This window comes from Hemisphaericaspora subhashii, assembly GCF_019202705.1.
Source record: "Hemisphaericaspora subhashii strain CBS 10753 chromosome Unknown scaffold62, whole genome shotgun sequence".
Lineage (NCBI taxonomy): Eukaryota > Fungi > Ascomycota > Pichiomycetes > Serinales > Debaryomycetaceae > Hemisphaericaspora > Hemisphaericaspora subhashii.
The window spans coordinates 40397-68321 of NW_026057227.1; the positions used below are offsets into that span (position 1 = coordinate 40397).

A 27925-nucleotide genomic window follows, 5' to 3' on the forward strand; every position below is an offset into this window, starting at 1 on the left:
GTCCCTTAAACTTGCAATCACATTGCAGGATATTGCGGGGTTAGTGTCTCAATTGGAGAATATTAGCACAGTATGGATTTCCAAACTTGATATCCCATCTCCTCTGATGGCTTGCTGTTTCTAAGAGTCTTGCGCCACATTCGTGGAGTGGTAATAGAAGCAAATAATTCGCTTCTGATTTTCTTTTGTCGTAATATAAAAACTTTTTCAGTTGATCTAGGTTTCTCCTCTGGTGATTCCATTTCTCTTTGATCATTTTAGGTCTGTACGGAGATTCAGCATAATCATTTTCATTTAGAGTTTATAAAGGTCCCCTCAACTGTATGCACAGACTTTCGTTGTTCAGCTTAATGGATCTATGAATCAAGCCTTTACTAAGCTTTGTGACGTGAAAGCATGTCCTCGCAACCGTTTATCAATATGTTTGGACATAGTTATCTTCGAATCAGAGATTGATCTAAACTTTAACTTTCTTATATGATTGCATGAGCTCAACTTTATTATACCATCATTTAAACCAAACGGCATATCTTGGCCCATCTCGCACGGTAAGAGTGGCGAGCTCAAATTGACCAAGATCTTGTAGGAATTCTCATCAAAAGGAAGCCAAGTAACAAGCGGATCTGGAAAGAGATAGGGGATTTACTACGAACCCATGAATGATAGTTTCAAAATTTGTAAATTAAACTTTAAAGATTTAGGGTTTGCTTCTGTGTCGTTTATGTTTTCAAGGGAATATTATCATTAGTGCTACATAATATATATAGAAGCAAATAAACAATCTTAATATAAATATTCAAAAGTAGGATTTCTGTCTCCTGCCTTAATTTGATCAATTTCAGACATTGCTGCAAATTCTTGTTGATAAGCTTCAGTTTTCTTAATCTTGTTCATTCTGTGACAAAGGAAAAAGTAGGCGACTGAGCAAATCATGGAAAAGACAACACCACCAAGGGAAGTACCCAAACCTCTCTTGTAGAACGGAGCATCACTACTTAAAAAAATGAAAGTAGCAATAATACCACCGATATTACCGAATCCGATTTGCCATGCGGTACCAACTGATTTACGAATGTGGGAACCAAAGTTAAGAGCAGCCCAACACACAACCAACGGCATTGCGCTATATAACCCACTTACAGCAAGGAAACATCCGGTATAACGAGCGTTCGCATTGGTGGTAGCTCCTAAAACCAAGGCAAGACCAGTTACAGCCATGACACAAGCTACTAACGCATATGGTAATCTCTTTCCTGTATAGTCGGATAAAAATGCTAGTCCGTTGATGACTCCAAATGCTAAAATATATGGATAGACAGAATGTAACTGAGCTTCAACAGCAGTATAACCCAATTGTTTAATAATCACAGGTGAGAAATAAGCATATCCGTAAGATGGAATAATTAAACCAAAGTATGACAATGCTGGCAACCAAATTAACAAGTCTTTGAAACATTTCAAAATATCACTAACCTTGTTTTTAATTTCAAATGCCGAAGTAGTCCCGGTTAAAACTTCCAATTTTCTTTTGATAAATAGACGTTCATTTTCATTCAAGAATCTAGCTTCTTCAGGGAAGTCAGCAATTATGAAGAATAAGAGAAATGCGCATCCACAAGTTACTGCACCCTCAATGATAAAAACCCATCTCCAACTTGCAAGTCCATGGACTCCATCCATGTCGTTGATTCTGAAAGCAACGGCTCCGGATGCTGCACCAGCTAACACGGTACAGGAAAAGAATGCAGAAAACCTCCTCTGGGCTTCAGCTTTGGAGTAATATGTGGACAACAAGTAGAAAATGGATGGGAACGTGGCAGCTTCTGTAACCCCAATCAAGAAACGACAAGCAACTAACCCACCAAAGGTTTGGACAAACCCAACACCGATAGATAGAGCACCAAATACCAAAACGACAGCGGATAACAAAATATGTGGTGAAATAATCTTCATTAAGTAATTTGCAGCAACTTCAAAGAAGACGTAGGGTAAGAAGAATACAAGCAAAGCAATGTTATATTGGTTTCCAACTAAATTCAAGTCTGTTGACATTCCGTAAAGATTAGCATTACCAATGTTCACACGATCAAGGAATGAAAGAAAATATAACAAACAGAAGGGGGGAACGACCCAAAGATCGATCTTCCACATAAGCTTCTTTTGATTTATACCATGTTCTTCAGCCAAGGCGTCAACTTGCTCTTGTATTGAGGTCTCTTTTTGCAGAGAAAGTGATTCTTCAGAACCAACGTATTCTTTTAATTCTGAGGGAAGGGCCTCGGAGAGCTTTTCAATAGACATTTCTTGCTTGGTCTTGTAGTAAATAAACTAAGGATTTATAAAAAGTTTTACAAATAGAGGAACCCCACATAAACTTATATATGAACATTAAAACTAAAATGAGTCAAGGTATTAGAACAATCAACAATGGAAAGTTTTGCAACTTTAATTTACAATTAAACTTTAACTCAAAATTAAAGTTTCACTGTTGTTAAATCTCCGGTGCAGGATCTTTCATTTGGCCGGTTTGACTTTGTGACATGCCGATATGCGGGTGACATACACTAAAGTGGGAATGGGGATTTACCAGCCGTGGAAAAGGTGGCTACTGCTTCTTTCGAAATCAGCTACTCCTACACCGTTTGAAATGAATTATAATCACTCATAAAAATGGGGAATGTATTTTGGGGACTCTTTCATTCTGATCGTCACAGGACAGATACACTTATGTCGGTTATAAATCGGCCAAACAAAATCATTGTTACTCTGATCTGCTCGGGTTTTCAAATGTAGTTGCACACTAATTAGGTGAGAAAGAAAAGAAGAAACCTTGTAATTAAAGTATAGGTCTCTTCATTAAAATCTATAGAACTAGATCTAGGAGGGGTACAGGATTAGTAATTTTGTGTAGTCACATGCAGGATGATAAGGACTGATTTACCCGAGTATACAAGAAATCAGAAACTAAAATTAATCTAATAAATGTATACAACCTGGACGCGGTTCCAAAAAACAGATAATGGCACGGCATCTTTTAACAATCTAATCAAATCCAAACAAAAGAATTTTCAATGCCAAGAAATCTTTCTCCGATCTTTTTCCGGTTTCATAACCAATTAATGCATCTATTCTATTCCATATTGACATCAGTAATCCTGGCTCACTGAGCCAAGCGGTATATATTTGATACCCGTACCGACCTTTCTAAATACCGATTTAGTATATAGACTGTCAATCGGAAACTCTATTTCTTGTACGAAGCTCAAAAAAAGCCAAAAATCTACATGGACGTGGTTCACGTAAGAACTGGGAGTTAAATTTATTAGTCATGACTCATACATACAAGACCTGAAATGTATCTTTGATGCAGTAATTTCGGATTTTCCTGAAGATTTGCGCTTCAATATCCGCTAAAAAATACTATAATGGATCCCCCACTCCCCCACTCCCCCAAACAATAAACTATAACTATTTTGGGAAGTGTTGATAGATTGATGTAAGAATATCATTGGGCAGATAGAACAAGTAAACTTTATTGCGATTTCCTCGATAAATGGTCAGGATATTAATCTAGTGAAGAATTTGTATTCGCATTTATGTTGAGGTGAGGTGAGCCACAAGTTCAAGTAGGGGATTTCTCATAAATAGGTTAATCTTTGGCTGCGAAGAGGATTGTTAAGAAGTCATGGGACTCTAGAATTCTGCTTGAATGCGAAGAGTTGAAAGTTTAAAAGTTGGCACAGATTTTCGTTTGGTGAAAATAATCTGCAGTTCATCTGCTACTGACTTCTGTAATTTCTAATATCATTCCTAGTGTTTTTAGATTAATGCTGATACAGACCTAATTCCAATTTTTACCACGAGAATATTTATCCATGGCTATTGGTTACAATTTAAGATTATCTGATTGAAATACATATATATTTTAAATATTTTTAGTTTTAAATTACAAGCAAGTTCAAAAGACTACCGGTGCTACTCGAAACTTGTCGTGCAAAAATTAGATTAAAAAGTAGGCTCTTTTGTCATAATATAGCTGTCCTCTAGTACAAGTACCTAAAAGTAGGATTTCTGTCACCGGCATTGATTTGCTCACGTTCAGACAAAGTCATAAATTTGTCTTTATATGCTTCAGTCTTCTTGAGTTTATTTAATCTTTGGCATACCAAGAAGTACACAACAGAGCATATCAACGAGAAGACAGCACCACCAAGGGAAACAGCCAAACCTCGCTTATACCATGGTGCATCTGTGGCTACGAAAATGAATGTTGCGATAATACCACCAATATTACCAAATCCGATTTGCCAAGCAGTCCCGACTGATTTACGAATATGGGAACCAAAGTTAATAGCTGCCCAACAAACAACTAGTGGCATTGCACTATACATTCCACTCACAGTAAGGAAACACCCGGCGTAACGTGCGTTGGTATTTTCAGTAGCAACTAAAACCAAGATAAGTCCAACTGTACCCACAATGGTACAAAATAATGCATATGGTAGTCTCATTTTTGTACGATCAGAGAGTACACCAGAAATATTAATGAGTCCAAATGCGCAAAGGTATGGATAGACCGAGTGCAACTGGGCGTCGACTGCTGTGTATCCCAACTGTCTCACGATTTCGGGTGAAAAATAGGCATAAGCATAGGATGGAATGATCAACCCAAAGTAGTTTAAAGCTGGCAACCAAATTAATATGTCCTTGAAACATTTGACGACATCAGTGACCTTATTTTTAATTTCAAATGCAGAGGAACTTCCAGATAAAATTTCCAATTTTCTTTTAACAAAAGTACGTTCGTCTGGACTCATAAACCTTGCTTGTTCAGGAAAGTCGGCAATGATGAAGAATAAAAGAACGGCACACGCACATGTAACTGCACCCTCTATAATGAAAATCCATCTCCAACTTGCAATACCTTGAACCCCATCCATTTCATTGATTTGATATGCAATTGCCCCCGAAGCTGCTCCGGCTAACACTGTACATGAAAAGAAAGCAGAAAATCTTCTCTGAGCTTCAGCTTTAGTATAGTAAGTGGATAACACGTAGAAAATCGAAGGGAAGGTTGCAGCTTCAGTAACACCAATGAAAAACCGACAAGCTAATAAGCCACCAAAGTTTTGGACAAATCCAATAGCAACAGATAATCCTCCGAAGAGCAAAACCACTGTAGACAATAAAGTGTGTGGCATAATTATCTTCATAAGGTAATTAGCAGCAACTTCGAAGAAAATATAGGGAACAAAAAATACAAGTAATGCAATATTATATTGGTTACCCACTAAATTTAAATCTCTTGACAATCCATAAAGATTAGCATTCCCAATATTGACACGATCAAGGAATGAAAGGAAATATAATAAACAGAATGGCGGAACAACCCAAACATCAATCTTCCACATGAGTTTCTTCTGATTTATACCATATTGTTCTGCCAAAGAATCAACTTGAGCTTGGAGGGAGGTTTCTGCCCGTAAGGAAATCGATTCCTCAGAGATGAAGAATTCTTTAGATTCGGTAGTAGGCGAATGTTGTGGTTTGTCGGTATTCATGTTGCCGTTGATTGGGTGAATTATTTAAGGCGAACTGGTTTAAGTTGGGACATCTGCGGTCCCGTACGACCTTATATACAATTTTTCAATTGGGGAAAAGGTAAAAATGTATCCTGACTCTTGGACAAGAAATTTCAGCCTGCTTGTTTAAAATTCGTGTCATAATATTCTCGACTTGGAAGTATTTGTTTCATCCCCCAGACCGGCGGAGAATCCAAAAGGGCTTGGCAACAAACCAAGTTTGAAGTTCTCTTCAAAAGCTGCTTTCCACTGTGATCCCCTCATTAAAAGTTTTGAGGTCGTATAGTGTTTTTGCTGTCGCTGGGAACTACATATACCTAGTTCAACTCGATGTTGCCTGAAAGATGTGCGTTTTGATCTTGGGGAAGTCTCCGTACCAAACGAAAAAAAAATCGACATCGCTTAGAATTGGCTTAGCAAATTAGGACCAGAAAATAATAACCGGCTTGAATAATAATCAAACAAGAAATCCACAACAGCAATAGAAGCACCACAAACTTAGTTTTATATATCGGAGATTAGGAACCTTTTGCAGCCTGCACGGAAATGCACAAGAGCTAGGGGCAATGTGATAAAATGCCGTATGATAAACTATAGGTCAGAGCAACTTGCCGAGCCGAAACTCGCATTAGGTCATAAATAGACAGAGCTCATGTGCATTGTGATTCAAATCTTCCAAACTAAGTCATAACTCGCGTTGAAATCAGAGAAAATGGATAAATAAGAATTTTTTCAGTTTTCTGGAAAATTGGCAAAAATGTATCCATTTTGTACCGCATAATAAATTCGTAAATTAGAGAAAGTCAAGCAAATATTTTCAAACGGAGAAATTTTTATCCGAAGTCTGGGGCTAATCGGAAGAATATTACTGGCTTGCCCCTGTTTCCTAGTGACCGATGCTGTCTTAGCTTCTTGTGAAAGTAAATGGACGGAAGGCTAAACAAAGGGACTTGTTATTGCATAAGGGTTTGTCGTACGTTTGCTGGTACCAGATTTTAATAAGACTACTCTATGATCTTAGTGTATTGTCAAGACATATTGTGACAAAAGTATTTACTTGGAAGTTGTCTGTCATGGCTTTCGGCTTGTCTATTCTGTTACCACATAAAGATAAGACTTATATTTGTTTTTAAGAGCATCGAAGGATTTTTCAGACGAACTAAGACGTATCTGAAATTGAGTTCTGATTAGTGGATATCTGCCTATCATGACTATATTTATTTTAATGTATTTTAAATTTCGTTGAAAGTATATAATAAACCGGTCCTTGTTTAGGGATGCAATCTTGCAATTCTCTGATTGAGTTGTACCAACATTCACTACTTCGAATCTAGTAAGCATGAACTTCTGTCAGATTTGCAATTGCGTGGTAAGCAACGGCTAACTACAAGTATTGGGGGAACGGTTTACATGTAAAATGGTATCAAAACACGGCAAATCATAATTTACTAGTTAATTTAGCACGCAGGTCGAGCAAAACTCTGACTCTACTAAGTCATGGGGCTGCTTCTTTAAAAATGCAAGCAGAATTGTAGGCACTCAAACAAGCTGAAACTGGCTTTCACTTTCTACATTCTACTTCTCGTTTATGTAAAGTTCTAGACGTACAGCACCCATTAAACTAAGAGTCTGGAACATTCCCACACAAAAATTTGGTTGCAACCATTCTGAATGTTACACATCGTTCCAGAATTTACATTTCCTAATTGGGCTGAAGGGGAAATTCTATCGATAAATGAAAATTTTTCGAGACTACATACAGGATGGATGCAAATAGCCCCACCTACAGTGTCGACGCTGGAGAAGGTTATGCACGTATTTCGATGCTACACCTAATGCAATACCCCAATAGTGTATCGTACCAGCACTTCAGAGTGCTGTAGAAGTCATTGACGGGTCAATAGAAGGAAAATAGATAGGATGAAAGACCTTATAAGCCCATTTAATGCCATAAACTTGCCTCTAATTCAAATTTTCTATATTAATGCTTTTTTCAGTTCCTCAAACTTAGCCTGGAACCATTTGTGACTTATTAAGCCCATATTACAACCTTTACGGAAAGCTTAATAAATGTTTGGCCCATATTAGAAATCCTCCTAACATCTTCTTAAGAAATTTTGTGATCACGTGCGGTGAGTTAGGGTTAGGTATTTCCTAATTGGGATTTCGTGCTGAGAAGTTCACTACATTTGCAACGAAAAACAGAAATTTCAGTACAGACATTCCGGGTAACGTGCAGAAAAATTTGAAATTTTCCGCATCGTCTTTTAACCAAACCACCAACCACCATAGAAAAAAAATTAAAAATTCTTCATATTGATTTTTCCTTGTTAACGAAACCACATAGTAAACTAAGAGCCACAACATGTCTGACGTTGAAGAACAATACGAAGAACAACCACAAGAAGTCGTTCAAGAAGAATTACAATTAGTTGAATTAGCTACTCCTATCCCAGTTGAAGTTCAAGAAGCTCAAAGAGAAGTTAAGTTATTCAACAAGTGGTCTTTTGAAGATGTTGAAGTCACTGACGTTTCTTTAGTTGACTACATTCAAATCAGATCTCCAGTCTTTGTTTCCCACACCGCTGGTAAATACGCTGCCAAGAGATTCAGAAAGGCTCAATGTCCTATTGTCGAAAGATTGACCAACTCTTTAATGATGAACGGTAGAAACAACGGTAAGAAATTAAAGGCCGTCAGAATCGTTAAGCACTCCTTGGAAATCATCCACGTCTTAACTGAACAAAACCCTCTCCAAGTCTTAGTTGACGCTATTGTCAACTCTGGTGCCAGAGAAGATTCTACCAGAATTGGTTCTTCCGGTACTGTCAGAAGACAAGCTGTTGATGTTTCTCCATTAAGAAGAGTTAACCAAGCTATTGCTTTATTAACCATCGGTGCCAGAGAAGCTTCTTTCAGAAACATCAAGACCATTGCTGAATGTTTAGCTGAAGAATTAATCAACGCTGCCAAGGGTTCTTCTACTTCTTACGCCATCAAGAAGAAGGATGAATTAGAAAGAGTTGCCAAGTCTAACCGTTAAGGAAAGCAAAAGGGAATATATACTTGTTACATTATTTTATCATTTTATATTCAAATCATTAATATATTAAGGGTTCATCGTGTATTTTAATTCATTATTTTTTGAGGACATCTAATGTATAAATGAAAATTAATAAAAAGCGTATCTACGATAGTCTAGATCTCTGTAGAACATCAGACAAACCTTCTAAAATCTTTATTATGAATGATGAAATAAATAAACTATTAAATAAACTCTATACACTAACACTACACTCTAACAGGGTAGACAATTCTTACCAAATAGGCCATAGGAGTTGGTCTTAAATAACGATCATATCTATCGATTCTCTCAAGTAAGATCTCTTCTTGATCCATTTCCTCGGCGACTTCGTCCCTTGATTTCAAATATCCATTTCTGGTTACCCCTTGTAATTTATCTAGCTGCTTTTGTGCGCATGCCCGTCTTCTACGCAAAAGCTGCCTAACCAAAAATCCTCTAAGCAAAAGCATAAACAAAAAGCATGCCAAAAAGCAAGTACCAGCAAAGATTTGTGTATGCAAATACGGTCTGGAGCTGCTGTCCACCAAGGATAACGCAATAACTTGACAGACAAGACAGAAAGGACTAACAAACATATTGATACCCGACCAACCAGCTGGCAACTTTTCAAGGTTATCTTCCAAGACATCCGCAAGAAGGGGTTGTGCCATTGATGAACCAACACCAATAATTAACCCAATGAGGCAACTAAAAGCAATCAACGAACCATAAGTCGATGCATTGATCCAGAATGCATAAAGCAAGATACTGATCATTAAGCTTAGTCCTGTCGTGAAATTAGCTCGACCTATTCTGTCAGCTGTCACACCCATACATGGACGTCCTACAACTTGGGCCGCATTCAAAACTGAAGTAAGTATTGATCCTTGTTGCTGTGTTAAACCAACCAGTGTTGCATATGAGGACAATGAAAATAACATTAACGTGTATCCAGTAAGTGCTATAGCAAACCAACAACTAAGAGCACAAATACCAAAGCTCTTGAACACAGTAGCATCAAAAATGACCTTGGTGTTCTCTTTAATAAACTGAAGACTTAATCCCTGCTTCAATGGGACTTGATTTGGAACTCTTGGCTTCATCACAATAAGTGTTATCAACGTTGCCGCAAGAGTCACCAATCCGACCATTCGAAGTGCCCATCTTTGATCCCCGGTTTGTTCAATAACTCTATTGATACTAAGCGAAAAGATCAAACCTCCTAACCCTGCACCAGACACTGCAATACCCATCGATGTTGCCTTTTTCTTATCAAACCAGGTCGGTAATACTAAAGTCACAGGAATGAAAATTAATACGAATGAGACCCCAACCAAAAAACCTTGGGTCACATATAAATGCCAAATCTTGGTGGCATAAGATGCAAGTATATAACCCGCAGTTTGAATAATCAACCCGACAAATAGCACCCTTCTAAATCCAATCATTTTATGAAGAAGTGCACCAAATGGGGATAAAAAGTTTGCTAAAAACACCACCATCCCACCAATTAATGCAAAATCATATTGTGTAGCTTCCGGAAATGTATTGGTTGAAAGATAGAACGATAAGAATACACCATAACTGGCATTAGCACCCCATGTTGCAAATATGGCTAATAATCCACACAATGCCATAACCCATGCAAATCCTTTATCTTTAGGTGGACCTTGATCGATCTCCTCTTCAGCAGATCGGGTAGACTCGAGGTTAAGTCGAGAAGTCTTTCTATCTTCTTTTTCTCCGGTTGATTCTATATCTATTATTGAATGTGCTCTTGATGCATGTTGTGAGACTAAATCTAACTGATTCGCCAATATAAATTCAGCATCTCTTCTTTCTGAATATTGTTGTTGTTCCTGAATATCTAATTGGTGATCATCAAGGATACCTGTAAGTATTCTGGAAAGCTCCGAATGATTTGTTCTGGTTTGTCTCAATGAATATGATGATACTCTGGATAAAGCATATGGTTTTATATCTTGTGGTTCATCATCCTTTGATGTATGCGATGTGTCTGAACTCCTTCGAGAGAAGGAAGCTGCTGGATTTACCGGGGACATATTTATCAAGTAGGCTGTTGATCTGATGAGTGGGTACGGAGTAATATACTTCTTGTCTCACTTGGGGGTCATAAAAATTCAACCACCAAAGGGCTGATGAATAATTAATTTGCGACTTTTAACTCATTTATATTTTAAAGTTTTTTTTTTTTGACTAATTCCGTTGTTGCTATACGGAAGCGCGCACCCGCCTACAAGAATTAATCCATTGTGAACTGTTTAATAACAGCATAATAACCGGGGAAAAACTATTATAAGATGGAATTAGTCCATGCAATGGTTAGCTACAGGGGAGTCAAGCAGATAGGCTTTGAAACCCCTATATATGTTTTACTCTGTCCGAGAGAATGAAGGTGGGTGAAAGAATGTGTTTGGTGGGATGTCATGCCGGTATTTCGTGATTCCCCACAGTTGTCTCGAACTGAAAAAATATTTTTCGCTTAGGCGTGCGAACGCTTGTCAAAACGGTGTCATTCGTTTATTAGGGAAGGAATCATCAATTGTACAATCAAGAACGGTATGTCATTGGGAGCACACCCAGAAGATTAGAAGATCATCAGCTCAGCATATGATCAAATGAGAAAAGATTGCATTTTTGAAAATCAGATTCATAAACTGAAAACTGAAAATAATACAAAAAAGGAACAATGGCTTTCAAGAGCGGAATAGTTTTCCGTTAATGTTCAGCCACATTTCTGGAAAATTCATGAACCACTTAAAAATGCAACCTTAAAAATGATATATAGTAGATACATGGAAGCAACGAAATTCCACAAAAAAAACAATTGCTGCAAAATAAAGAAGGCAGTCACCCAAGAAAGCATGTTATTGGATTGCAATTTGTAGACCATCATTTTACATGTTTCCCTTGTCCATTAATCTTCATTCGGTTTGCTTGCTGAATTTTTCTATCTAGAGAGTGTTACCCGGTTTTTCCAGAGACAATCCATTGGATTACGCTTATTTCAAGAGATCTCCGTGGGGTTTGTAGTTCTTCTTGTTTCCATCAAAACCTTTCCATTCAGTTTCTCCTATAATTAGATCAGGATCAGCTTCTTCTCATAATTCCAAGACGACGAAAATACTAGCTCTTGGATTATTTTTTATGTTTCAGCACCTCGCCATTCGATTTGCTTCTCGTTCCATTCCATTCTATTTTCCGGTACGGTGAATGGTATAGTCTGGCTGTTACCTGTTACCCTAAATTAAACAAACTAAACCAATCATACCAGCTAGTGGATAAACATACAAAGATGGTTCTTAAGAATTCAACATGCGACAAGAAAGCAAAATAAGAATACTTGAAGAGACACGGAATCGCTCCATCCAAACCAGCACAAACTGCCACCGAAACTTCTCATTCCAAATGGTCATCCAAGAAACAAATTAATTCAAATAAGCCAACGTTAGAAGATTGTGAAGATGAATGGGATTCCGATGTTGACAATGCATTGATCATTTCTATACCCAATTGGATGGGGGATAATCACTTGAACCAAAGATCAAGATCAAGAAACAGATTTCAAGATTTAGAATCAAGAAATGCAGAATCAGAAGCTCCCAAAAGTTCAATTTGGATTATCTTTTATGAATTGATAAGGATAAAAAACTCCGGAAGAAGATACTGAGAAGAGCGCTGGTAAATATTCCAATTCATTTTTTAATGAATTTACCAGAAACGAAGATACGAAACCTACTGTAACGTCAGACAAGCCAAAGTTTCAATTTCATAAAAAAGAAGATGAAGTTTTCTTAAATTGATTGTTAAAATAATTTCTCATTTAGTCTAATCTATCTGCCAATATAGTCGCTAAAATATCTGCATGCTTACCACTAAAGATACGACCGAACTATGTTTGGAAGATCAACATCCGATTTGGACATAATTTCTAGGGTAGATCCAGAAAGAACGTCCGACTTCTGGAGGCAACGTACGGATGAAAGAATATGGGCGACACCAATACCTTCATATCAAACAATTCAATTGAAGAGGCAACGGAATTTGTCGAAAGCACGGTGATGAAATGGTCAGTAGTAGAGTAAACTATTACAATTAAGGTGAACTGGAATCTTTATAGCAAAGAAATTCATTAAATCGAATATACAATAGCTAAATAAGAAAGCGAATGAAATAACAGAATCAGCCAAGAAAAGCATCTAGCACCAACGTAAAAATGGGACCCCCTCCCCATCTCCAACTCATCCAAAGTCTAGATTAAACCAATACTTCTTCATTGAAATCAGATAAAAACTCAATCACATGAAGTAACCATTGTCAAAGTGAATAATTAGCATGAATAGAAAGTTCCTTTATGTTTTTTTTTTTTGATTTTCATGTCTGCAGCCATGAAGGGAGAAATGCATTTACGCACGAGTTAACAGTGTGGGACTCGACCTTTCGGTAATACCCACTAAAACTCCCTTGAAATCCCCCTGTATCCCAAAAAATAGCCCCCAGTACCCATAATATCCATCATAGTAATTAACCGTTGCCCAAGCGGATAATTCAAATGAATGGAAAGTGCAATGCACCAGTATATCCCAAAAATTAGCCCCCAGTACCCATAATATCCATCATAATAATTAACCGTTGCCCAAGCGGATAATTAAAATGAATGGAAACTTTAATCCCCTCAGGTCAACAATCTAGATTAAGTCAAGCCTTCTTCCCTGAAATCAGATAAAAAATCCAACACACGAATTAGCCGCTAGCTAGTCGACTAGTATGAAAGAATTTAATCGATTCGTGAAATCCAGCCCAACTCTCTCCAAATTGCATCATCCCTGATTCCTGATCTCCATGTTGATTTTTCAAAAGTGATCTTTTAATCTCTAATATGATGGCGGTTGGAACTTTGATTTAAAAATATTGATTAATGGAATACGGAACAGATTGAAGGATAATGAATTGGATTTTTTTCGGAAATGATTCAATGATAATAATAAACATAACAAGGAACATGACTGGATTGTATGAATAGGATGAATGGTTGTAGTAGTTAAATAGACAAGAAGAAGAAGAAGAAGAGAAAGAAGAAAACACAAATAGTTTTGTTTTCAGTGGGAAATATATGATTTTTTGCTTGTGGTCAAATTGCAACAAATTTTGCAATTGTTTTTGAAAAATTGCACGACTAGAAACATTGCACAAAAAGGATAACAACTTATTAATTTAATTAAATAATTACTTAGATCCTGAAATATCTCAAATCAATTGTCTCTAAATTGTCATTCTAAACATATTACAAATAATATACAAATATAAATACACACTCATAATAAAAATCATCTCCTCTTCTTCCCAGTCACTGTAAAACTTCCAACATCCTCATGATAAATATACTTATTATTCTTCAAATATTGTCCCACAAACCTCTTAATAACAGCTCTTCCTCCAGCCGAATGCATACCCCTTCCAGTAATCAATCTAACTGGTCCAATAAGGGCATTATCCCCGTAGGAGCTCCATTTCCCATTATGTTCTCTTTCTTTTGTTTCTTGATCCCACCAATGGTTCAAGACTAATTTAACTAATTTCATAGCTTCTGTGAGTGTGAAGCCGTGTAAATCGAGTACACCAGATCTGAGATATGTATCAAATCGTTCACGATGTAATGGATCGGCAATAAATTCTGCACTTCTGGTGTTGTTGGAATTCGAAATTGTCATATGGGAGAATTTCTCGGATATCAGAAAGTTTGGATCTTTTTCATATCGTTTGACAATGGGCTTAATATGTGATGGTCGCTTATGGTTTAAATCGGACATGAGTGCCACTACTTCATATGGATCCCCTTGAAAGAATTCTAATGCGTTTTCGAATAGTTTATATTTGAAATTGTTCTTGAACTCTTCGTTGCTTTCATATATTGAAAGTAATTCTAACGCTTCTGTACAATTGGGATTGTATTTATATGAACTTTTGACTAGTTTGGTGGTAGTTGATACATTCTGTCTGTTGTTTCTATTCGCTATTCCTCCACCACGTTGTACCCTACCACCTGGCCCGACTCTCTTAGTCAATGTTTGTTTTACCATTGGGCGACAATTCATGAGTATACCAACCATGGCATTATAATAGTCCCCACCTGCCCTGACTTCTGTTAGTATATCTTCCTGACTCACATAATACTTATCGCCCAAATAGTCTTTAATTTGATTAGCGATGGAAGATAGGTCGTTCCATTCGTTAACTTTATCAATTTTCTTGTTATCTTTTGGTTGTTCTAATAGTTCCAAACAAGCTTGTTCGGCATTATTATTACATTCACGCAATTTATCAGCAATGGTAGCTAGATCCAAATGTGGCAATATTTCAAATAGTTCATAAACAGCCTGATCATAATTATACGTATCTTCAATAGCCCGGGCACGTGCCTCTGTCTGTTTTTGTTGTTGATGTAATAATTCTTTTGATTCAGTTTCAATAAATAGTTCTTCAATCAATTCTTGAATATCTTCAGTTAATTTCAATCTAAATTTCAATTCAGTTTTAGGAAATGTTGGAAATAGGTTGGTTAAATGTTCAATTAATTCTAAAAATTCGGGATTGGTATCTTGGTCATCATAGACATATTCGGCATATTCTTCTTCATTCAATTCAAGATATGTTGCATCTGTACTACTATTGGTACTGCCGCTAGGAGTCATAGAAGCAGATTCTGAGCTTGCGCCCAGGGTGGATTCAGGTAGAGTTTCCAACTCATTCGTGGGTGGGTCTAATTGTTGATGAGGTGTATCTACTTGGGTCATAATACTATTGTCTTAGAATGTTATTTTCTAATACTGGATCCTGGGAGTGGAGAGTAAGTTTAGTATTGGTGATGATGTTGCCTTCAGTTTAGCATCAGTTATAATTAGTTGTATCAAATGAAAGAGAGATAAACAACAAAATCATCTAAATCAAGAAAATTGTGAATCTGAATGAAATTTATTTGACGCGGTTGATATTTTTTCGGCCCAAACAAATTGAAAAAATAAACTACATGAGGGGAGTACCAATCCAGTTGAACTATTGGCTTGAAAGATTGGCTTTTGAGAGAATTATAATTATAAAGAAAGCTTAATGAGAGACCCCTCCCTAAGCCAACTAAGAGAGTTAACGACATCGGTTTGTAGAAGCCATGTTTTGTTTTCATCGAAAATAATAATTTTATATTTCCTACGTTTTTTGACTATATTTTGTCTATATACCCGAGGCACTGGCCGAAGCCCTGGGGAGGCCAACGACTAACCTAACGAATTTCGTTTATTTGCCACACTAATAGCTTTCAACCCACTAAACCACTTCGCCATATCATCTTCATTCCCACAACTAATTCTAATCCTCTTCAATGGGGTGATTATCAACAAACACCATAACTTAGTCTTACTTAATGGATCTAATTCAATTACATCATGAATATCATTCACTTTAAACACCTTGAATGGAACATTATTATCATCTTGTTTGGATTTATCTTTATAAAAGAGTAATCGTTTATTCGTTAGGACTAACCAAGTTCGTTTCCATTGATGTTCGAAGATTTTATTATGTTTTAATAATTGGACATATCCTTGTTCGATGTTGTATTCCGGTATGGATTGAATCGAGGCTGTAGAAGTTTTTCGAACAGTCGTACTATTATCCTCCGTGGTTGCCTTGGGGATTGGTGTTGTTGGAGAAGTGATTTTTAGATCTTCTTCAGTTTCTTCTGGTTGAATTTGTAATTTTCCAATCTTGGGTGATCGTATTACTTTTATGGGTGTGAGTGGGACATCGGGGGTGACTCCTCCTTCTGAAAGACTGAAATCTTCTCCTCCAGAATATTCTGCAGTTGAAGCAAAGCCATCTTGAGGTTTGGTTGTTGCGGTGGTAACAGAAGGAAAAGTCGTGTCATTTGGGGAAGTATTGTCTACTTTGTTCTCATTGGGTTCTACTTGTGCATTCTCTTGTTGTTCTTGTTGCTGTTGTTGCCGTACTGTTTCATTCTCTTCGTTTTCCAGTTCCTGATCATCTTCATCCCCCTCAACATTCTCATCATCAGCTTCACCCTCTTCTTCCGTACCCTCCCCAACATTATTATCCCTCTCTTGGAAAAACTTTTCCAACCCATTTATCCAAAAATTAAACACATCTTCATTATCTGCTTTAAAATGTATGATTTTTTTATTGGTATAAATAGCAAAATGAAATCGATTATTATCAGGTATAATATTAAATGATAATAAATTATGATAATTATATACTTTATCAGCTTTATGTTCACGAGAATCTTTATAATAACTCAATTGACATTGTCTTAATACAACCCATTTCCTTTTCCATTGTCTTGTTGTCGGGGATCTCTTATATAATATTGAAGATATTAATACTTGATTATTGTCAAATGGGTTTGGTGGAGCCATCGGCCGAGATGATGCTAGTTGATTTGACCCGAGGGGATCTATTTGAGTAGCTGAATTGTTCCTACTACTAGTTTGTGATTTCAGCATTTGTGAATTGGGTAGGTGTGTATGCAGAGTATAGTGCTTGATTAATGAAAGTTGTTTCTTCGTCTTCTCCTATTCGATTTAACTATGGGGCAGAGTGGAACAATTAAACGAACAGATCTGCGGAAAAAATCGCTTTGAAAAAAAGGGGCTGGTGGGAGAGAAAGAAATAGAGAGATATGAAACAGACTAAAAATGGGACAGCGGACCAATGTACAGTATGAAAGAAGCTTTGCATTGGGAATATACAGTAAAGGTACTGCGTGACTCAGTGGTTCTACTGGTGTCATTTTTATGGGTGCTTTTTTTTGGGAAGTAATCTTGAGATCCGTAGGAGTCCTTCTATGGGAGATTGGTAACCATTACAACTAGCACTTTGGGGGGGATTTAGGAAGAGGAAGCGGGAAAGGCATTGGGATAGATTGACTCTGAATCCCGAACGGCCAATTGCGGGATGTGTGAATACTTAATATTGGATCCAATCATACCCAGTAGAAGAAAATTCATAACCATAAACATACAATAATTCATGGTACATTGAGAAATATTTCAAAGCGACGGTTTTAACGGTTTCTATTATTAGATTGGTTATGATCACCTTATTGGATCTTTTGGGAAGGAAAGATTGATAGAATCTTAGTACTGTAGTGATTACTTTTGAATGGTCTTCGTTTAAGTACCCTTCAGTAGCTTTTTCTGTTTATTTCCCCGGGGCTCCTCCTTTGCCACACCTTTAATAGTCGTGTGATTTTTGTTTAATTGACAACCTCATCGCATTTGAAAGGCGGTTTTTTTATAAGAATGGTTTGTTACTTGTACTATTAGCGGCTAACTTTTCTTTAATCAAAACAAGGTAAACTAATTTGGAATGAATTCCTTTTTAGTATCGGGTGGATTATGCCGCATGGTTAATTTCTACTTTTTGTGTCAGAATCTATGACAACACAAAGTTAAATTAACAATTGATTCACATTTCAACTAATAAGAAGAATGGCAAAAGCCATTAGTCAAAGCGAGAAATGATTTAGTTTGTTATTGTTACACTAAGTATGGAATCTCCATTATTCTCATACGCACAGCCTGTGGTAGTTTTACTCTCTATAACTTTCTGTTCTTTAAGTAGTTAGAGCTTTCACGTGTGATCTACCCTGTATGATTTCTAAAAAGAGTTAAAGAAAAGCCGTTGGTTTAGAATGAAGCGTGTTCTTTCTTACTTAGTTATTGAATTTACACACTTGATTTCAATGGTTTGGTCCCCTTGTTCCGGGCTTAATTGACTTTTCACTTAAGCTTTCACTCCATCACTTAAGCTTTCACTCCATAAACTTTATATTATCAATTTGATTAATTTAATTTAATCAATTCTTGGTCATAGAAAAAAAAAAACCTTAATTTAAATCATTTAAATATTTCCTTTCGTTCTTCTCTTTCTTTCGTTCTTCTTTCTCTACCTATTAGAATTATTATCATCCCTCCTCCCACTTTATAAATTTTAAGAATCATAAAATTAATTTTATAAGTTTTCCAACAACATCATTTTTTTTTAATTTCATTTTCCATTGATTCCTTAAATCAATACACACATAACAACGACATCCCATCAAGTATAGATTACAACAGATGACTGATGGAATATTTCATAGTATAGCTCATACGGCAGAACATCACCACCCCCATCACCCTCACCCTCATACACAACATCACAATCAATCACCACCTCTACCAGCACCTCCACCAGTATTAATCACAACTTCAACCCCTACACCTCCACTTGCAGACAATCTGACTCCTGACAGAGAAACTCCAAGTCCAAAAACAAGAGTTGAATATTTAAGAACTGCCCCTAAGTTAACTCAACATCATAGTGATACTGAAGTTGTTACCCGAAAATTCTTTAACACCGTAATTGAAAGACGAAGTTCTTCACCTCATCCAGGTGGTACTGATAATGAAAGTGATCATAATGAAGAAGAACATATTGATGATTTATTAGATTATTTCAAACATAAACAATCGGAACAATATCGAACAATTCAATTTAAATCAACTCCACCAAAAACAACAAAAAAATATACAAATCAAGTTTCATTTAATGAAATCAATTTACAATGTGATGATGATGATGAACCTGAATGGGATGATGCATTAGGTTGGGAATTATTTATGACAAGTGGTGGTAAAAGACCAACTAGTGCTTATGGATATTCATCATCTTATGCTCGAGGTAGAGATTCAAGTTTAAGATCTCCATCACCCGGTAAAATTTCACCCTCCCCTTTGGCTTCTCCAACAAGAAGAAGTGGAAGTGGTGGTATGCTTGATGAAGGTCCTCATAGTATAACTGAAATGTTGGATAGTTTAAGTATTAATAGTCTTAATCAAGTTATGTATCCAACAGAACGAATTGTAACTCATAGATGTGCATCAGTCACCAAAAGACATAGATTATATGATAAATTATATAAATATCAATTATATCCACTTAAACCGATCTTACCTAATAGAACTATATTAGTATTTTTATCAGGTAGAAAACATACTTGGGTTGCATTGGATTGGATATTACAAAAATTTATTGAAAATGGAGATAATATAATTGTTGTTTCGGCAATAAATTCAGCCTCATTATTTGATAGTAAACGAAAATCAAGAAGAGGCTCATCTTATACTTCCCCAATTAGAAATCATCCAACTACTCCAATTATGAGATTCCGTCAACGTACAAAACCAGAAAATTTAATAAATATTACCAATGATATAATGTCTTATATAATGCAAATTATTAATCCAAATATAATTGCCAAAATTACAGTAGAAATTGTAGCTGGGAAAACTAAAGATGTTTTAAAAGAAATGTATCATTTATATGAACCAAATTTAGTATGTACTGGTACAAAACCAAATCTGAGAACTGGAGCTCCATTGAAATCTTGGAATTCTTCAAAATTAACTGATCGATTAGTTAAGAATTTCACATTACCTGTAATTGTTGTACCTGCTGTAAATATGGGAAAATTTGAATTGGATTTACAAAAGAAAATGAATGAAATGGCAGATGAAAAAGAATTGGATACTCCAAGCACTACGACATTAATGGATTATCAACTTAATGAAATAGATGAACAAGGAGAATTACCAGATGAAGACGAACTAGGTGCTGATGAATTAAGTGATATTAGTCGAACCGAAAGTGAAGATTCCATAAATTCTCATACATCAACTCATTCATCTGATACCACATCTTCAGTAGAATCATATGATTCATATGATGAGATTTCTCGATTATACATGAATTACAAACAAGAAGTTTCCCAATCCCTTAAATCGATACGTAAATCAGAGCCATTGGATGAAGAATACTACTTAAAACAAGCTAAATTAATCTCCGATAAATCTGCCGGATTATGTCATGAAATAATGGAAATTGATCCTGATTTTAGAGGACAGGGGAGTAAATTAGCCAGAATGATAACTGGGTCAAATTCATTCGGTATCGTCCCATATAAGACCAAATCATTATTAGATCCCGTGAATGTTCCTCCACAGCATAAGATGTCTTTCAAACAAGTACAAGAACAACTTAAACGAAATCGTCAGAAAGCAACATTAGGACCACCTGAGATTCTCATTCAGTCACCAGCTTCAGAAGAAAGTCCTAGTCTACCACCACATCCATCCGCATTGAAATTCGTAGAACCATCGAGGAATGGAACAACAACTAGTAGTAGCCAGAAAAAGGATAGTTTGAGTGTGGCTGCAAAGAATAAAGGAAAGAGTTTGTATAAGTCGTTAAGTTATGATGTGCCCTCAAGACAACCTGAGTTGAATGTTCTGAAGTCACATCCTGATGATTTGAAATTGAATAGAGATAGATCTACCAGAGAATTAGTGAGTGAGAATGAAGGGATAGATAATAGGAAGAATTCAAAGTCGTCATCATCAAAGAAGAAGTCAAAGAAGAAGCTGAAGTTTTGGAGTTTGTTCAAATAGAAAGAATGTAGTATGGACAAACAATTTTGTAAATATTGACATTTAGTTTTATAGTAATAGTCATAATTGATAATATAGCCAATGGTTTATTAGTTTAAGCCGTAGTTAGTAATTTCTAATCCTGACATTTGGTAGCAGTTTATTATCGTTGTCAATTGATATTGGCTTGCGTATTTAATTCTATAGCTTTTTTTTCTCCCTCATAGAAGAACACCTATTTTTAGGCTGAGTATCTAGAATTAATTCAGATGAGAAAGAGGATCAGCAGCAACTAAAGAACTATGAACTTGTTAACATATATTATACTACTCCTACTATCTTCCTTGCAGTTGGTTCATTCTGCGATTCAGGACATTTATCAATTTGATAATGAAGCTTTATCTGACAACTCAACTACGGTAAGTATTTCAAATATACACGAAAGAGATGATGATCATTCGACAGGATTACAAGATTTCACACCAATCAGAGACTCCATATTGCAATCACAAGTCAAATACTATTCCTTCAATGTCAATAAAACTGGGGTTGGTGAAAGTTATCAATTAATTGTTTTCTTAACTGGAAATATCTGTTCACAACCACAAGGTATAAACCCCAATGAGACATCTCTTGCAGTCTATTATTCATTCAATTCTACCATGTTTACAAATAACGAAATTGGACAAATGAAATTATTCCAAAGTGGTTATTTCCAAGCTTTGGCAGCATTAGAACCCCTGGAAACAACAGCCAGTGCCCCCAAGACCCAACCAGTAGAGCAAACGGTGTTATATATAGCAGTACGTGCTCCTCAAAATACAAACTTAACAGCCGAGTGGACTTATCAAATCGGGGTATCCCAAAATGATTTAGTATTCCAATGGGATGAGACATCAGCCGTAAGCGTTGTCGATGCCGATGATACCAATGTCTTATTAATTACCAGGAATTTAACTGTAGATACGGATGATATATCTAGTTTAAATGATTCACAAGTTCCGTATTCGGTATATGTCTATCCATATGAATTCAAGGATTATTTTGCCGGGATTAATAATTCTTGGTGTGCTGTACGGAATGGACCTTCGATATTTGGACCAGGTGATTATAATACTTCATACACGAATAGAACTGGGGGGATACATCAACAAATCTTCATTCTGGGTTTGAATAGTTCGACTAAATACATTGCCTATACCATTAATGATAATTATGGGACCGAATATGGTGGTTCTGTATTTCATCCATTTGAATTTGAAACTATGGAAAGTTCCCCGTGTCAATTGATTTATGATTTAGAATTCTGTCAAAGTGTAGCCTATAGTGTCCCTGCCCCAGGGAATCTGACCGGTCCTAATCGAGATAAAAATGCCACGAAATGGTTATATGATTCATACGCCCAAGATCTTTATACAAATTTCAGTAAAGCATTAATGCAAATCGCATGTGATACTGTTCCAGAAGCGATATTTTCAAATTTAAAAACTTGTGATGATTGTGCAGATAGTTATAAAGATTGGTTATGTTCAGTTTCAATCCCAAGATGTTCAACCAAAAATATTACTGGATATAAATATCGAAAAGATAAAGAAGATCATAGAAATGATTTCATTAGGGATGTAATTCAACCTGATCAACCCTATTATGAGGTCCTACCTTGCATTGGAGTCTGTAATGCAATTGTACGTGATTGTCCTGCACAATTTGGATTCGAATGTCCTACAAAGAATGAATCGATTGCGTTGAGTTATTATTGGCCCAGGAAAGGTCAAGCAAATGAACAATGGCCATCTTGTAATAGAGTTGGGAAGATGGTGGTTAAGATACAGAGTGCTGGTAATAAGAGAATGGTTATAAATTGGGTATTACTCTGTTTAAGTATGTTGTTTCTTTATTTATAGGGAGTTGTTCTACTAATTATAATAAAATGCTAATCGTTCTAGAGCGGGTGTACCGAATGAAAAAAAAAGTTGATACGCGTCTCGTTCTACATCTCTTGATCGATTTCATTTATCTCCTTCTTTCTCATCTCTGTGAAATACACAACTACTACAAAGCACATATAATAGATAATGTCAGAAAAGAAAGATAACTTGCCTTGGTATGTATAGTTCATAATCCTGAATGAGTAAAAGTGACTCCCACTAACAATTAAAAATTTAGGGTTGAAAAATATCGTCCAGAAACTCTTCAAGATGTTTATGGTCAACAAGAAATTGTTGATACAGTTCGAAAATTTGTCCAGACAGGTAAATTACCCCATTTGTTATTCTATGGACCTCCGGGTACAGGTAAAACATCAACAATCGTAGCATTAGCTCGTGAAATCTATGGATCCAATTATCGTAATATGGTACTTGAATTAAATGCATCAGATGATAGAGGGATTGATGTTGTTAGAAATCAAATTAAGAATTTCGCTAGTACAAGACAAATCTTCTCAACTAATGCTTTTAAATTGATTATATTGGATGAAGCAGATGCTATGACTTCAGTAGCTCAAAATTCATTAAGAAGAATCATTGAAAAATTTACCAAGAATTGTCGATTTTGTATATTGGCAAATTATTCTCATAAATTGAATCCCGCTTTGATTTCAAGATGTACTAGATTTAGATTTCATCCAATCGATGAAGCGGCTATTAAAAGTAGGATTGAAAATGTGATTACAAAAGAGCATGTCAAGATTGATAATGACGCCTTGGATGCCTTATTAAAATTATCCAAGGGAGATATGAGAAGAGCATTAAATGTGTTGCAAGCGTGTAAATCCGCTATAGGAGTTGATAACCCTCATGATTCAATTGATTTAGATATGATCTATGAATGTATTGGTGCCCCACATCCTCAAGATATCGAAACTGTCTTGGATTCAATTCTTAAAGATGATTGGACAACTGCATATATCACAATAAATAAATTCAAAACGGTAAAAGGATTGGCATTAATTGATTTGATTGCTGGATTTATTGAAATATTAAATAATTATAAATTAAAACCAAAAACTAGAATTGAAATTTTTAAGAATTTAAGTGATATTGAATATGGAATATCAAAAGGTGGTAATGATAAAATTCAAAGTAGTGCCATAATTGGAGTAATTAAAAATGCAATGGAAAATGAACAATAAGGGTGCTGTATTTCTTTAAATATCTGTATAATAGAAAGTAAAAAGAACAAATTTAGAATCTGAAACGTAGGGAAGCCATAAGCATGATACTTTGCCAATTCAGCAAAGCTACAACTAGCTTGTAAGGAAGCGTGTGTTTCACAGCTTAACTCTGTATGACCAGATCTCATAACTCTAGTTTCAAAGAGTCATTAGTGAACTTTGTATGGAGGCTCAGTATTTCCTTCAAGTGGATTTGGTATCGCGTTCTGTGATCAAATAGATAAATACCAGCCGTACATAGCCTTTGAACTGTAAGAAAGGTCTGCGATATCCTTGATAAATGTCTGTCTGAGTGGTGTCAATAACGTGCCGACACTTTTCAAGAAGAGCTTGCATTGATTTGGTTAAGTATCTCGGAGTGTTCCAAAAAATAACGATAATTCGTATCTTATCACATGAAAAGGAATAAACGCATAAAGTGATATTTTCTCTTATCTTTGGAACATGGGGGGGGTCTGGGCTCAATTCTCCTCCGCAATCTGTTATCTGACTCAAAGGCACACGAATGTAAGAAAATGGTGGCATTGTAATGCAGGATACTGCCGTTCGTAAATTGGAAGATACTGATGGTAAGGCTTTGCTTCGACTGTCTTGTCAACAGGCAAATTTTGCAACACTTTTTTAATTCCATTGCATCTGGTATAAAGATTGAAGGACCCTGGTTACGACAAAGTCACTAGTTTTGGTTGGCGTAACCGATAATTGTTACATTTTGTAAAAGTACCAAACTGAGGAAAGAATGTATTCACAATCTTACTACAAAAAAGGCACCACTTTTTTACCTTTCCTTCTTGCTGTGTGGAAGTCTGCAAACGCAAGATCTATGAAACTCTAAATCATTATACTCTCATATTATCTGCAAGCAAATCTGGTATTCTAACTCAGCCCTTAGTCATTCCTCAATGTTATTCATTCGTCGGCCATCACTCCTTGGACAGTATTAACTTCCCTGCAGAGAGGTTTGTATGCCAAGAAGTATGACCCCATGTAATTGTACGGACACATATCCACATGCACCTACAGCAGAAATGCGGCTATATTATTTATATGCGATCGGGACTAAGGTATCTGATGTAAATGAGGATCGCGTGAAGACGATTTGAAAAGTCTATTGCATATGAGCTTGAACTCACTATAAATATGAGGTTATATGAGGTTGTTGTCTCTCATTTATATACATCATTAATGTTTATTGTTTTCTACAAAAATAAATTAATGCTTTATTTCAATATTTTAAATAATGAAACTCGTTTATTCTTTAGCTATCCCATTCGTTGCTGCTGCACCTCTTGAAAATCTCATCAAAAAGGATGGTTGTAGTTCATGTCTTGATGCTGGTGTCTATTTACTTGACAAATGTCCGGACAAAGATCCTGAAAAATTAGCAGAATGTGTCTGTAAATTAGATGATGATTATTATGAAGATTTATATGATTGCTACAAGAACTGTGCTGATGCTGAAGCTGAGGAACAAGCACTGTCTCCTGAAGAACTAAGACAAGCTGTCTGTTTGGCTTATGATTTCCAAGTACCTAACAGTTCAACAAAGTCAACTATTTCCCAAGCTTCAACCACCTCCAGCTCTCAAGCTAGAACTCAAGCTGCTGAAAACGATGATGGTGCTTCCACTCAAGCTGCTGATGACCGTAATGTTGACGCTTCCACCCAAGCTACTACCACAAGTACTTCTGATGACTCTAATGAGAACTCGGGTGTTAGATTAGGTGCCGGTTCGTTGGTTTACTTACTTGCAGTCGCTTTGCTTTAAGTAATTGCATAGTTTTTATACGTTTTTTTTTTCATTTCTATATTGATTACGTAGACTTTGATACTAAACTTCTTATTTAGTAATATGTTTTTAGTTTAATTGAAATGTTTTTAACTTGCGAATAAAAATGGTAGCAGTAAAAGTATGTATTGTCATGTTTCAAAATGGCATCACCTACTTTTTAAACAATACATGCGAAAAGTGTGTATGATTGTATTTTGTCATCAAGGAAGCCGTTGAGCGCGTACAATTGCAGCCAACATATAATATAATGGATTCGGGTGTCATACATTGATGCATAATATTACAACAGACAACAAGCACACAAACTTTTGATTGATTGATTGACAAAATTAGTTCCATTATCTGTAATTAATTCACTGTGTATACTCATTTTTTTAAAAAAAAAATATAAATATATCCATTGTGTATGCCGCCAAAAGCAAATATTGTGAAACAGAGATATGCAGTAAATTATGAAACTCGCATCAGAAGATGACCCCTCATGACTGAGACTTGATAAGAAATCGAACAAACCACATCAGGAAATGTTCACCCTAGGTTGTGGTCGTCGAATTCCCAATTCGATAATTATTATTTCAGTATGTCGCACATAGTCCCAAACTATCAGCGAGAGCCAGAAAGGTAAACATGAACCTTCTCATGTGTAACAAACCGCTGTTATACCTATACTCCTAAATATAGTTCTTCAAGAGCTTCATTAAAATAGTTTATCATACTTACGATTTAAATTAATCAGTAGATTGGGATTTTGGCCCAGAAAAGATTGCGAATGTTTTAGAGTCAAAAATTGACACATTTCAAATTTTTGTTCTTGCAGCCATTGTCAATTCCAGATCAGGAAATATCTTTCAATTTTTTTTATAACAAGATGAGTTGGTCTGCAATAAATAACACACATTTGAGAAGACTTCTACTTGTTTTATTACGAGAGGACCATTTACGGAATATCCTAGACCGAACCCGGTTTCATGTCAAAGATTACATTTTGTTGGAATTTTGTTTTTGCAGCCATTGTCAAATCCAGATTAGGAAATGCCCTTCAATTTTTTTTAAAACAAGGTGAGTTTAATTTGCAACAAGATGACACATTCGACAAGTCTTCTACTGGCTTTATCCCAAGGGAAACATCTGAGGAATATCCGGTTTCATGACAAGAATTACACTTTTGTTGTAAATCCATAGTCTGCAACCTTCTTGGAACTCATTTCTGACAACTATAAAAGGGAGTTCAAAACTCTCTTCAAATTGGAATGTTTTATTCTTTCTTTCTTCACTAACAAAACTAACAAATTTACAATGGCTGCTCAAAACACTAACGCTAAGGCTCAAAAATCTAAGACTGACGATGCTGCAAGAGACAACTGGGGATGGTGGTGGAGACCAGGTAGTAATGCTAAGTTTTACGCTTCCTGTAACATTATGTAAGATATACATAAGTAAGAAGTTGATCGTTATTTGACTTGGTTGAATTAAGTAGAGTTTTTTCTTGATAAATATATTATAATAAATATGGTTTGGCTTCTTTTAAAGATTTTAAATGTAGTTAACTTTTGTGAATTGGATTGAAGGTGGGAGCGCAAACGGATTTTTACAAGAAATTTACTTCGTATGAAACTAGAAAAGTAGACCACTATATAGTCATGCTAAGAAGAGTGACATCCAGCAGAGAATGTACCTGTTAATTTTTATATATGCAACTTGTAAATGTATTTGAATGATTTATAGAAGAAAAGATATAAAAGATATAAATTCACGTGACTTCTCGATTAATTTATGTATAACGAACTGGAAGGTTTTCATTTTGTTCAT

General features: G+C 35.9%; 10 protein-coding genes across 10 annotated transcripts; 5 read left to right on the plus strand and 5 right to left on the minus strand. All coding sequences in view use genetic code 12, as the record gives it.

Moving 5' to 3' along the window:
* Positions 1-783: 783 nt before the first annotated feature.
* On the minus strand, positions 784-2301 carry J8A68_001678 (uncharacterized protein; the record flags this gene model as incomplete). The annotated part of the gene is made up of 1 exon (XM_049405355.1): positions 784-2301. The coding sequence occupies one exon, from the start codon at positions 2299-2301 to the stop codon at positions 784-786; it is 1518 nt and encodes a 505-aa protein (XP_049265028.1).
* Positions 2302-4043: 1742 nt separating this feature from the next.
* On the minus strand, positions 4044-5561 carry J8A68_001679 (uncharacterized protein; the record flags this gene model as incomplete). Its single annotated transcript, XM_049405356.1, has 1 exon — positions 4044-5561. One exon carries the CDS (start codon positions 5559-5561, stop codon positions 4044-4046), a length of 1518 nt encoding a protein of 505 aa, XP_049265029.1.
* A 2386-nt stretch (positions 5562-7947) lies between these two features.
* On the plus strand, positions 7948-8625 carry RPS5 (40S ribosomal protein uS7; the record flags this gene model as incomplete). The annotated part of the gene is made up of 1 exon (XM_049405357.1): positions 7948-8625. The coding sequence occupies one exon, from the start codon at positions 7948-7950 to the stop codon at positions 8623-8625; it is 678 nt and encodes a 225-aa protein (XP_049265030.1).
* Positions 8626-8873: 248 nt separating this feature from the next.
* J8A68_001681 (uncharacterized protein) lies at positions 8874-10709 on the minus strand (the record flags this gene model as incomplete). The annotated part of the gene is made up of 1 exon (XM_049405358.1): positions 8874-10709. One exon carries the CDS (start codon positions 10707-10709, stop codon positions 8874-8876), a length of 1836 nt encoding a protein of 611 aa, XP_049265031.1.
* A 271-nt stretch (positions 10710-10980) lies between these two features.
* J8A68_001682 (uncharacterized protein) lies at positions 10981-12337 on the plus strand (the record flags this gene model as incomplete). The annotated part of the gene is made up of 3 exons (XM_049405359.1): positions 10981-10988; positions 11195-11226; positions 12006-12337. 3 exons carry the CDS (start codon positions 10981-10983, stop codon positions 12335-12337), a joined length of 372 nt encoding a protein of 123 aa, XP_049265032.1.
* Positions 12338-13994: 1657 nt separating this feature from the next.
* J8A68_001683 (uncharacterized protein) lies at positions 13995-15461 on the minus strand (the record flags this gene model as incomplete). Its single annotated transcript, XM_049405360.1, has 1 exon — positions 13995-15461. One exon carries the CDS (start codon positions 15459-15461, stop codon positions 13995-13997), a length of 1467 nt encoding a protein of 488 aa, XP_049265033.1.
* A 477-nt stretch (positions 15462-15938) lies between these two features.
* Positions 15939-17183, minus strand: J8A68_001684 (uncharacterized protein; the record flags this gene model as incomplete). The annotated part of the gene is made up of 1 exon (XM_049405361.1): positions 15939-17183. The coding sequence occupies one exon, from the start codon at positions 17181-17183 to the stop codon at positions 15939-15941; it is 1245 nt and encodes a 414-aa protein (XP_049265034.1).
* A 1617-nt stretch (positions 17184-18800) lies between these two features.
* On the plus strand, positions 18801-21170 carry J8A68_001685 (uncharacterized protein; the record flags this gene model as incomplete). The annotated part of the gene is made up of 1 exon (XM_049405362.1): positions 18801-21170. One exon carries the CDS (start codon positions 18801-18803, stop codon positions 21168-21170), a length of 2370 nt encoding a protein of 789 aa, XP_049265035.1.
* Positions 21171-21251: 81 nt separating this feature from the next.
* On the plus strand, positions 21252-24282 carry J8A68_001686 (MID1; the record flags this gene model as incomplete). The annotated part of the gene is made up of 3 exons (XM_049405363.1): positions 21252-21254; positions 21521-23030; positions 23348-24282. 3 exons carry the CDS (start codon positions 21252-21254, stop codon positions 24280-24282), a joined length of 2448 nt encoding a protein of 815 aa, XP_049265036.1.
* A 1282-nt stretch (positions 24283-25564) lies between these two features.
* On the plus strand, positions 25565-27267 carry J8A68_001687 (uncharacterized protein; the record flags this gene model as incomplete). The annotated part of the gene is made up of 2 exons (XM_049405364.1): positions 25565-26062; positions 27070-27267. 2 exons carry the CDS (start codon positions 25565-25567, stop codon positions 27265-27267), a joined length of 696 nt encoding a protein of 231 aa, XP_049265037.1.
* Between the last annotated feature and the right edge of the window lie 658 nt (positions 27268-27925).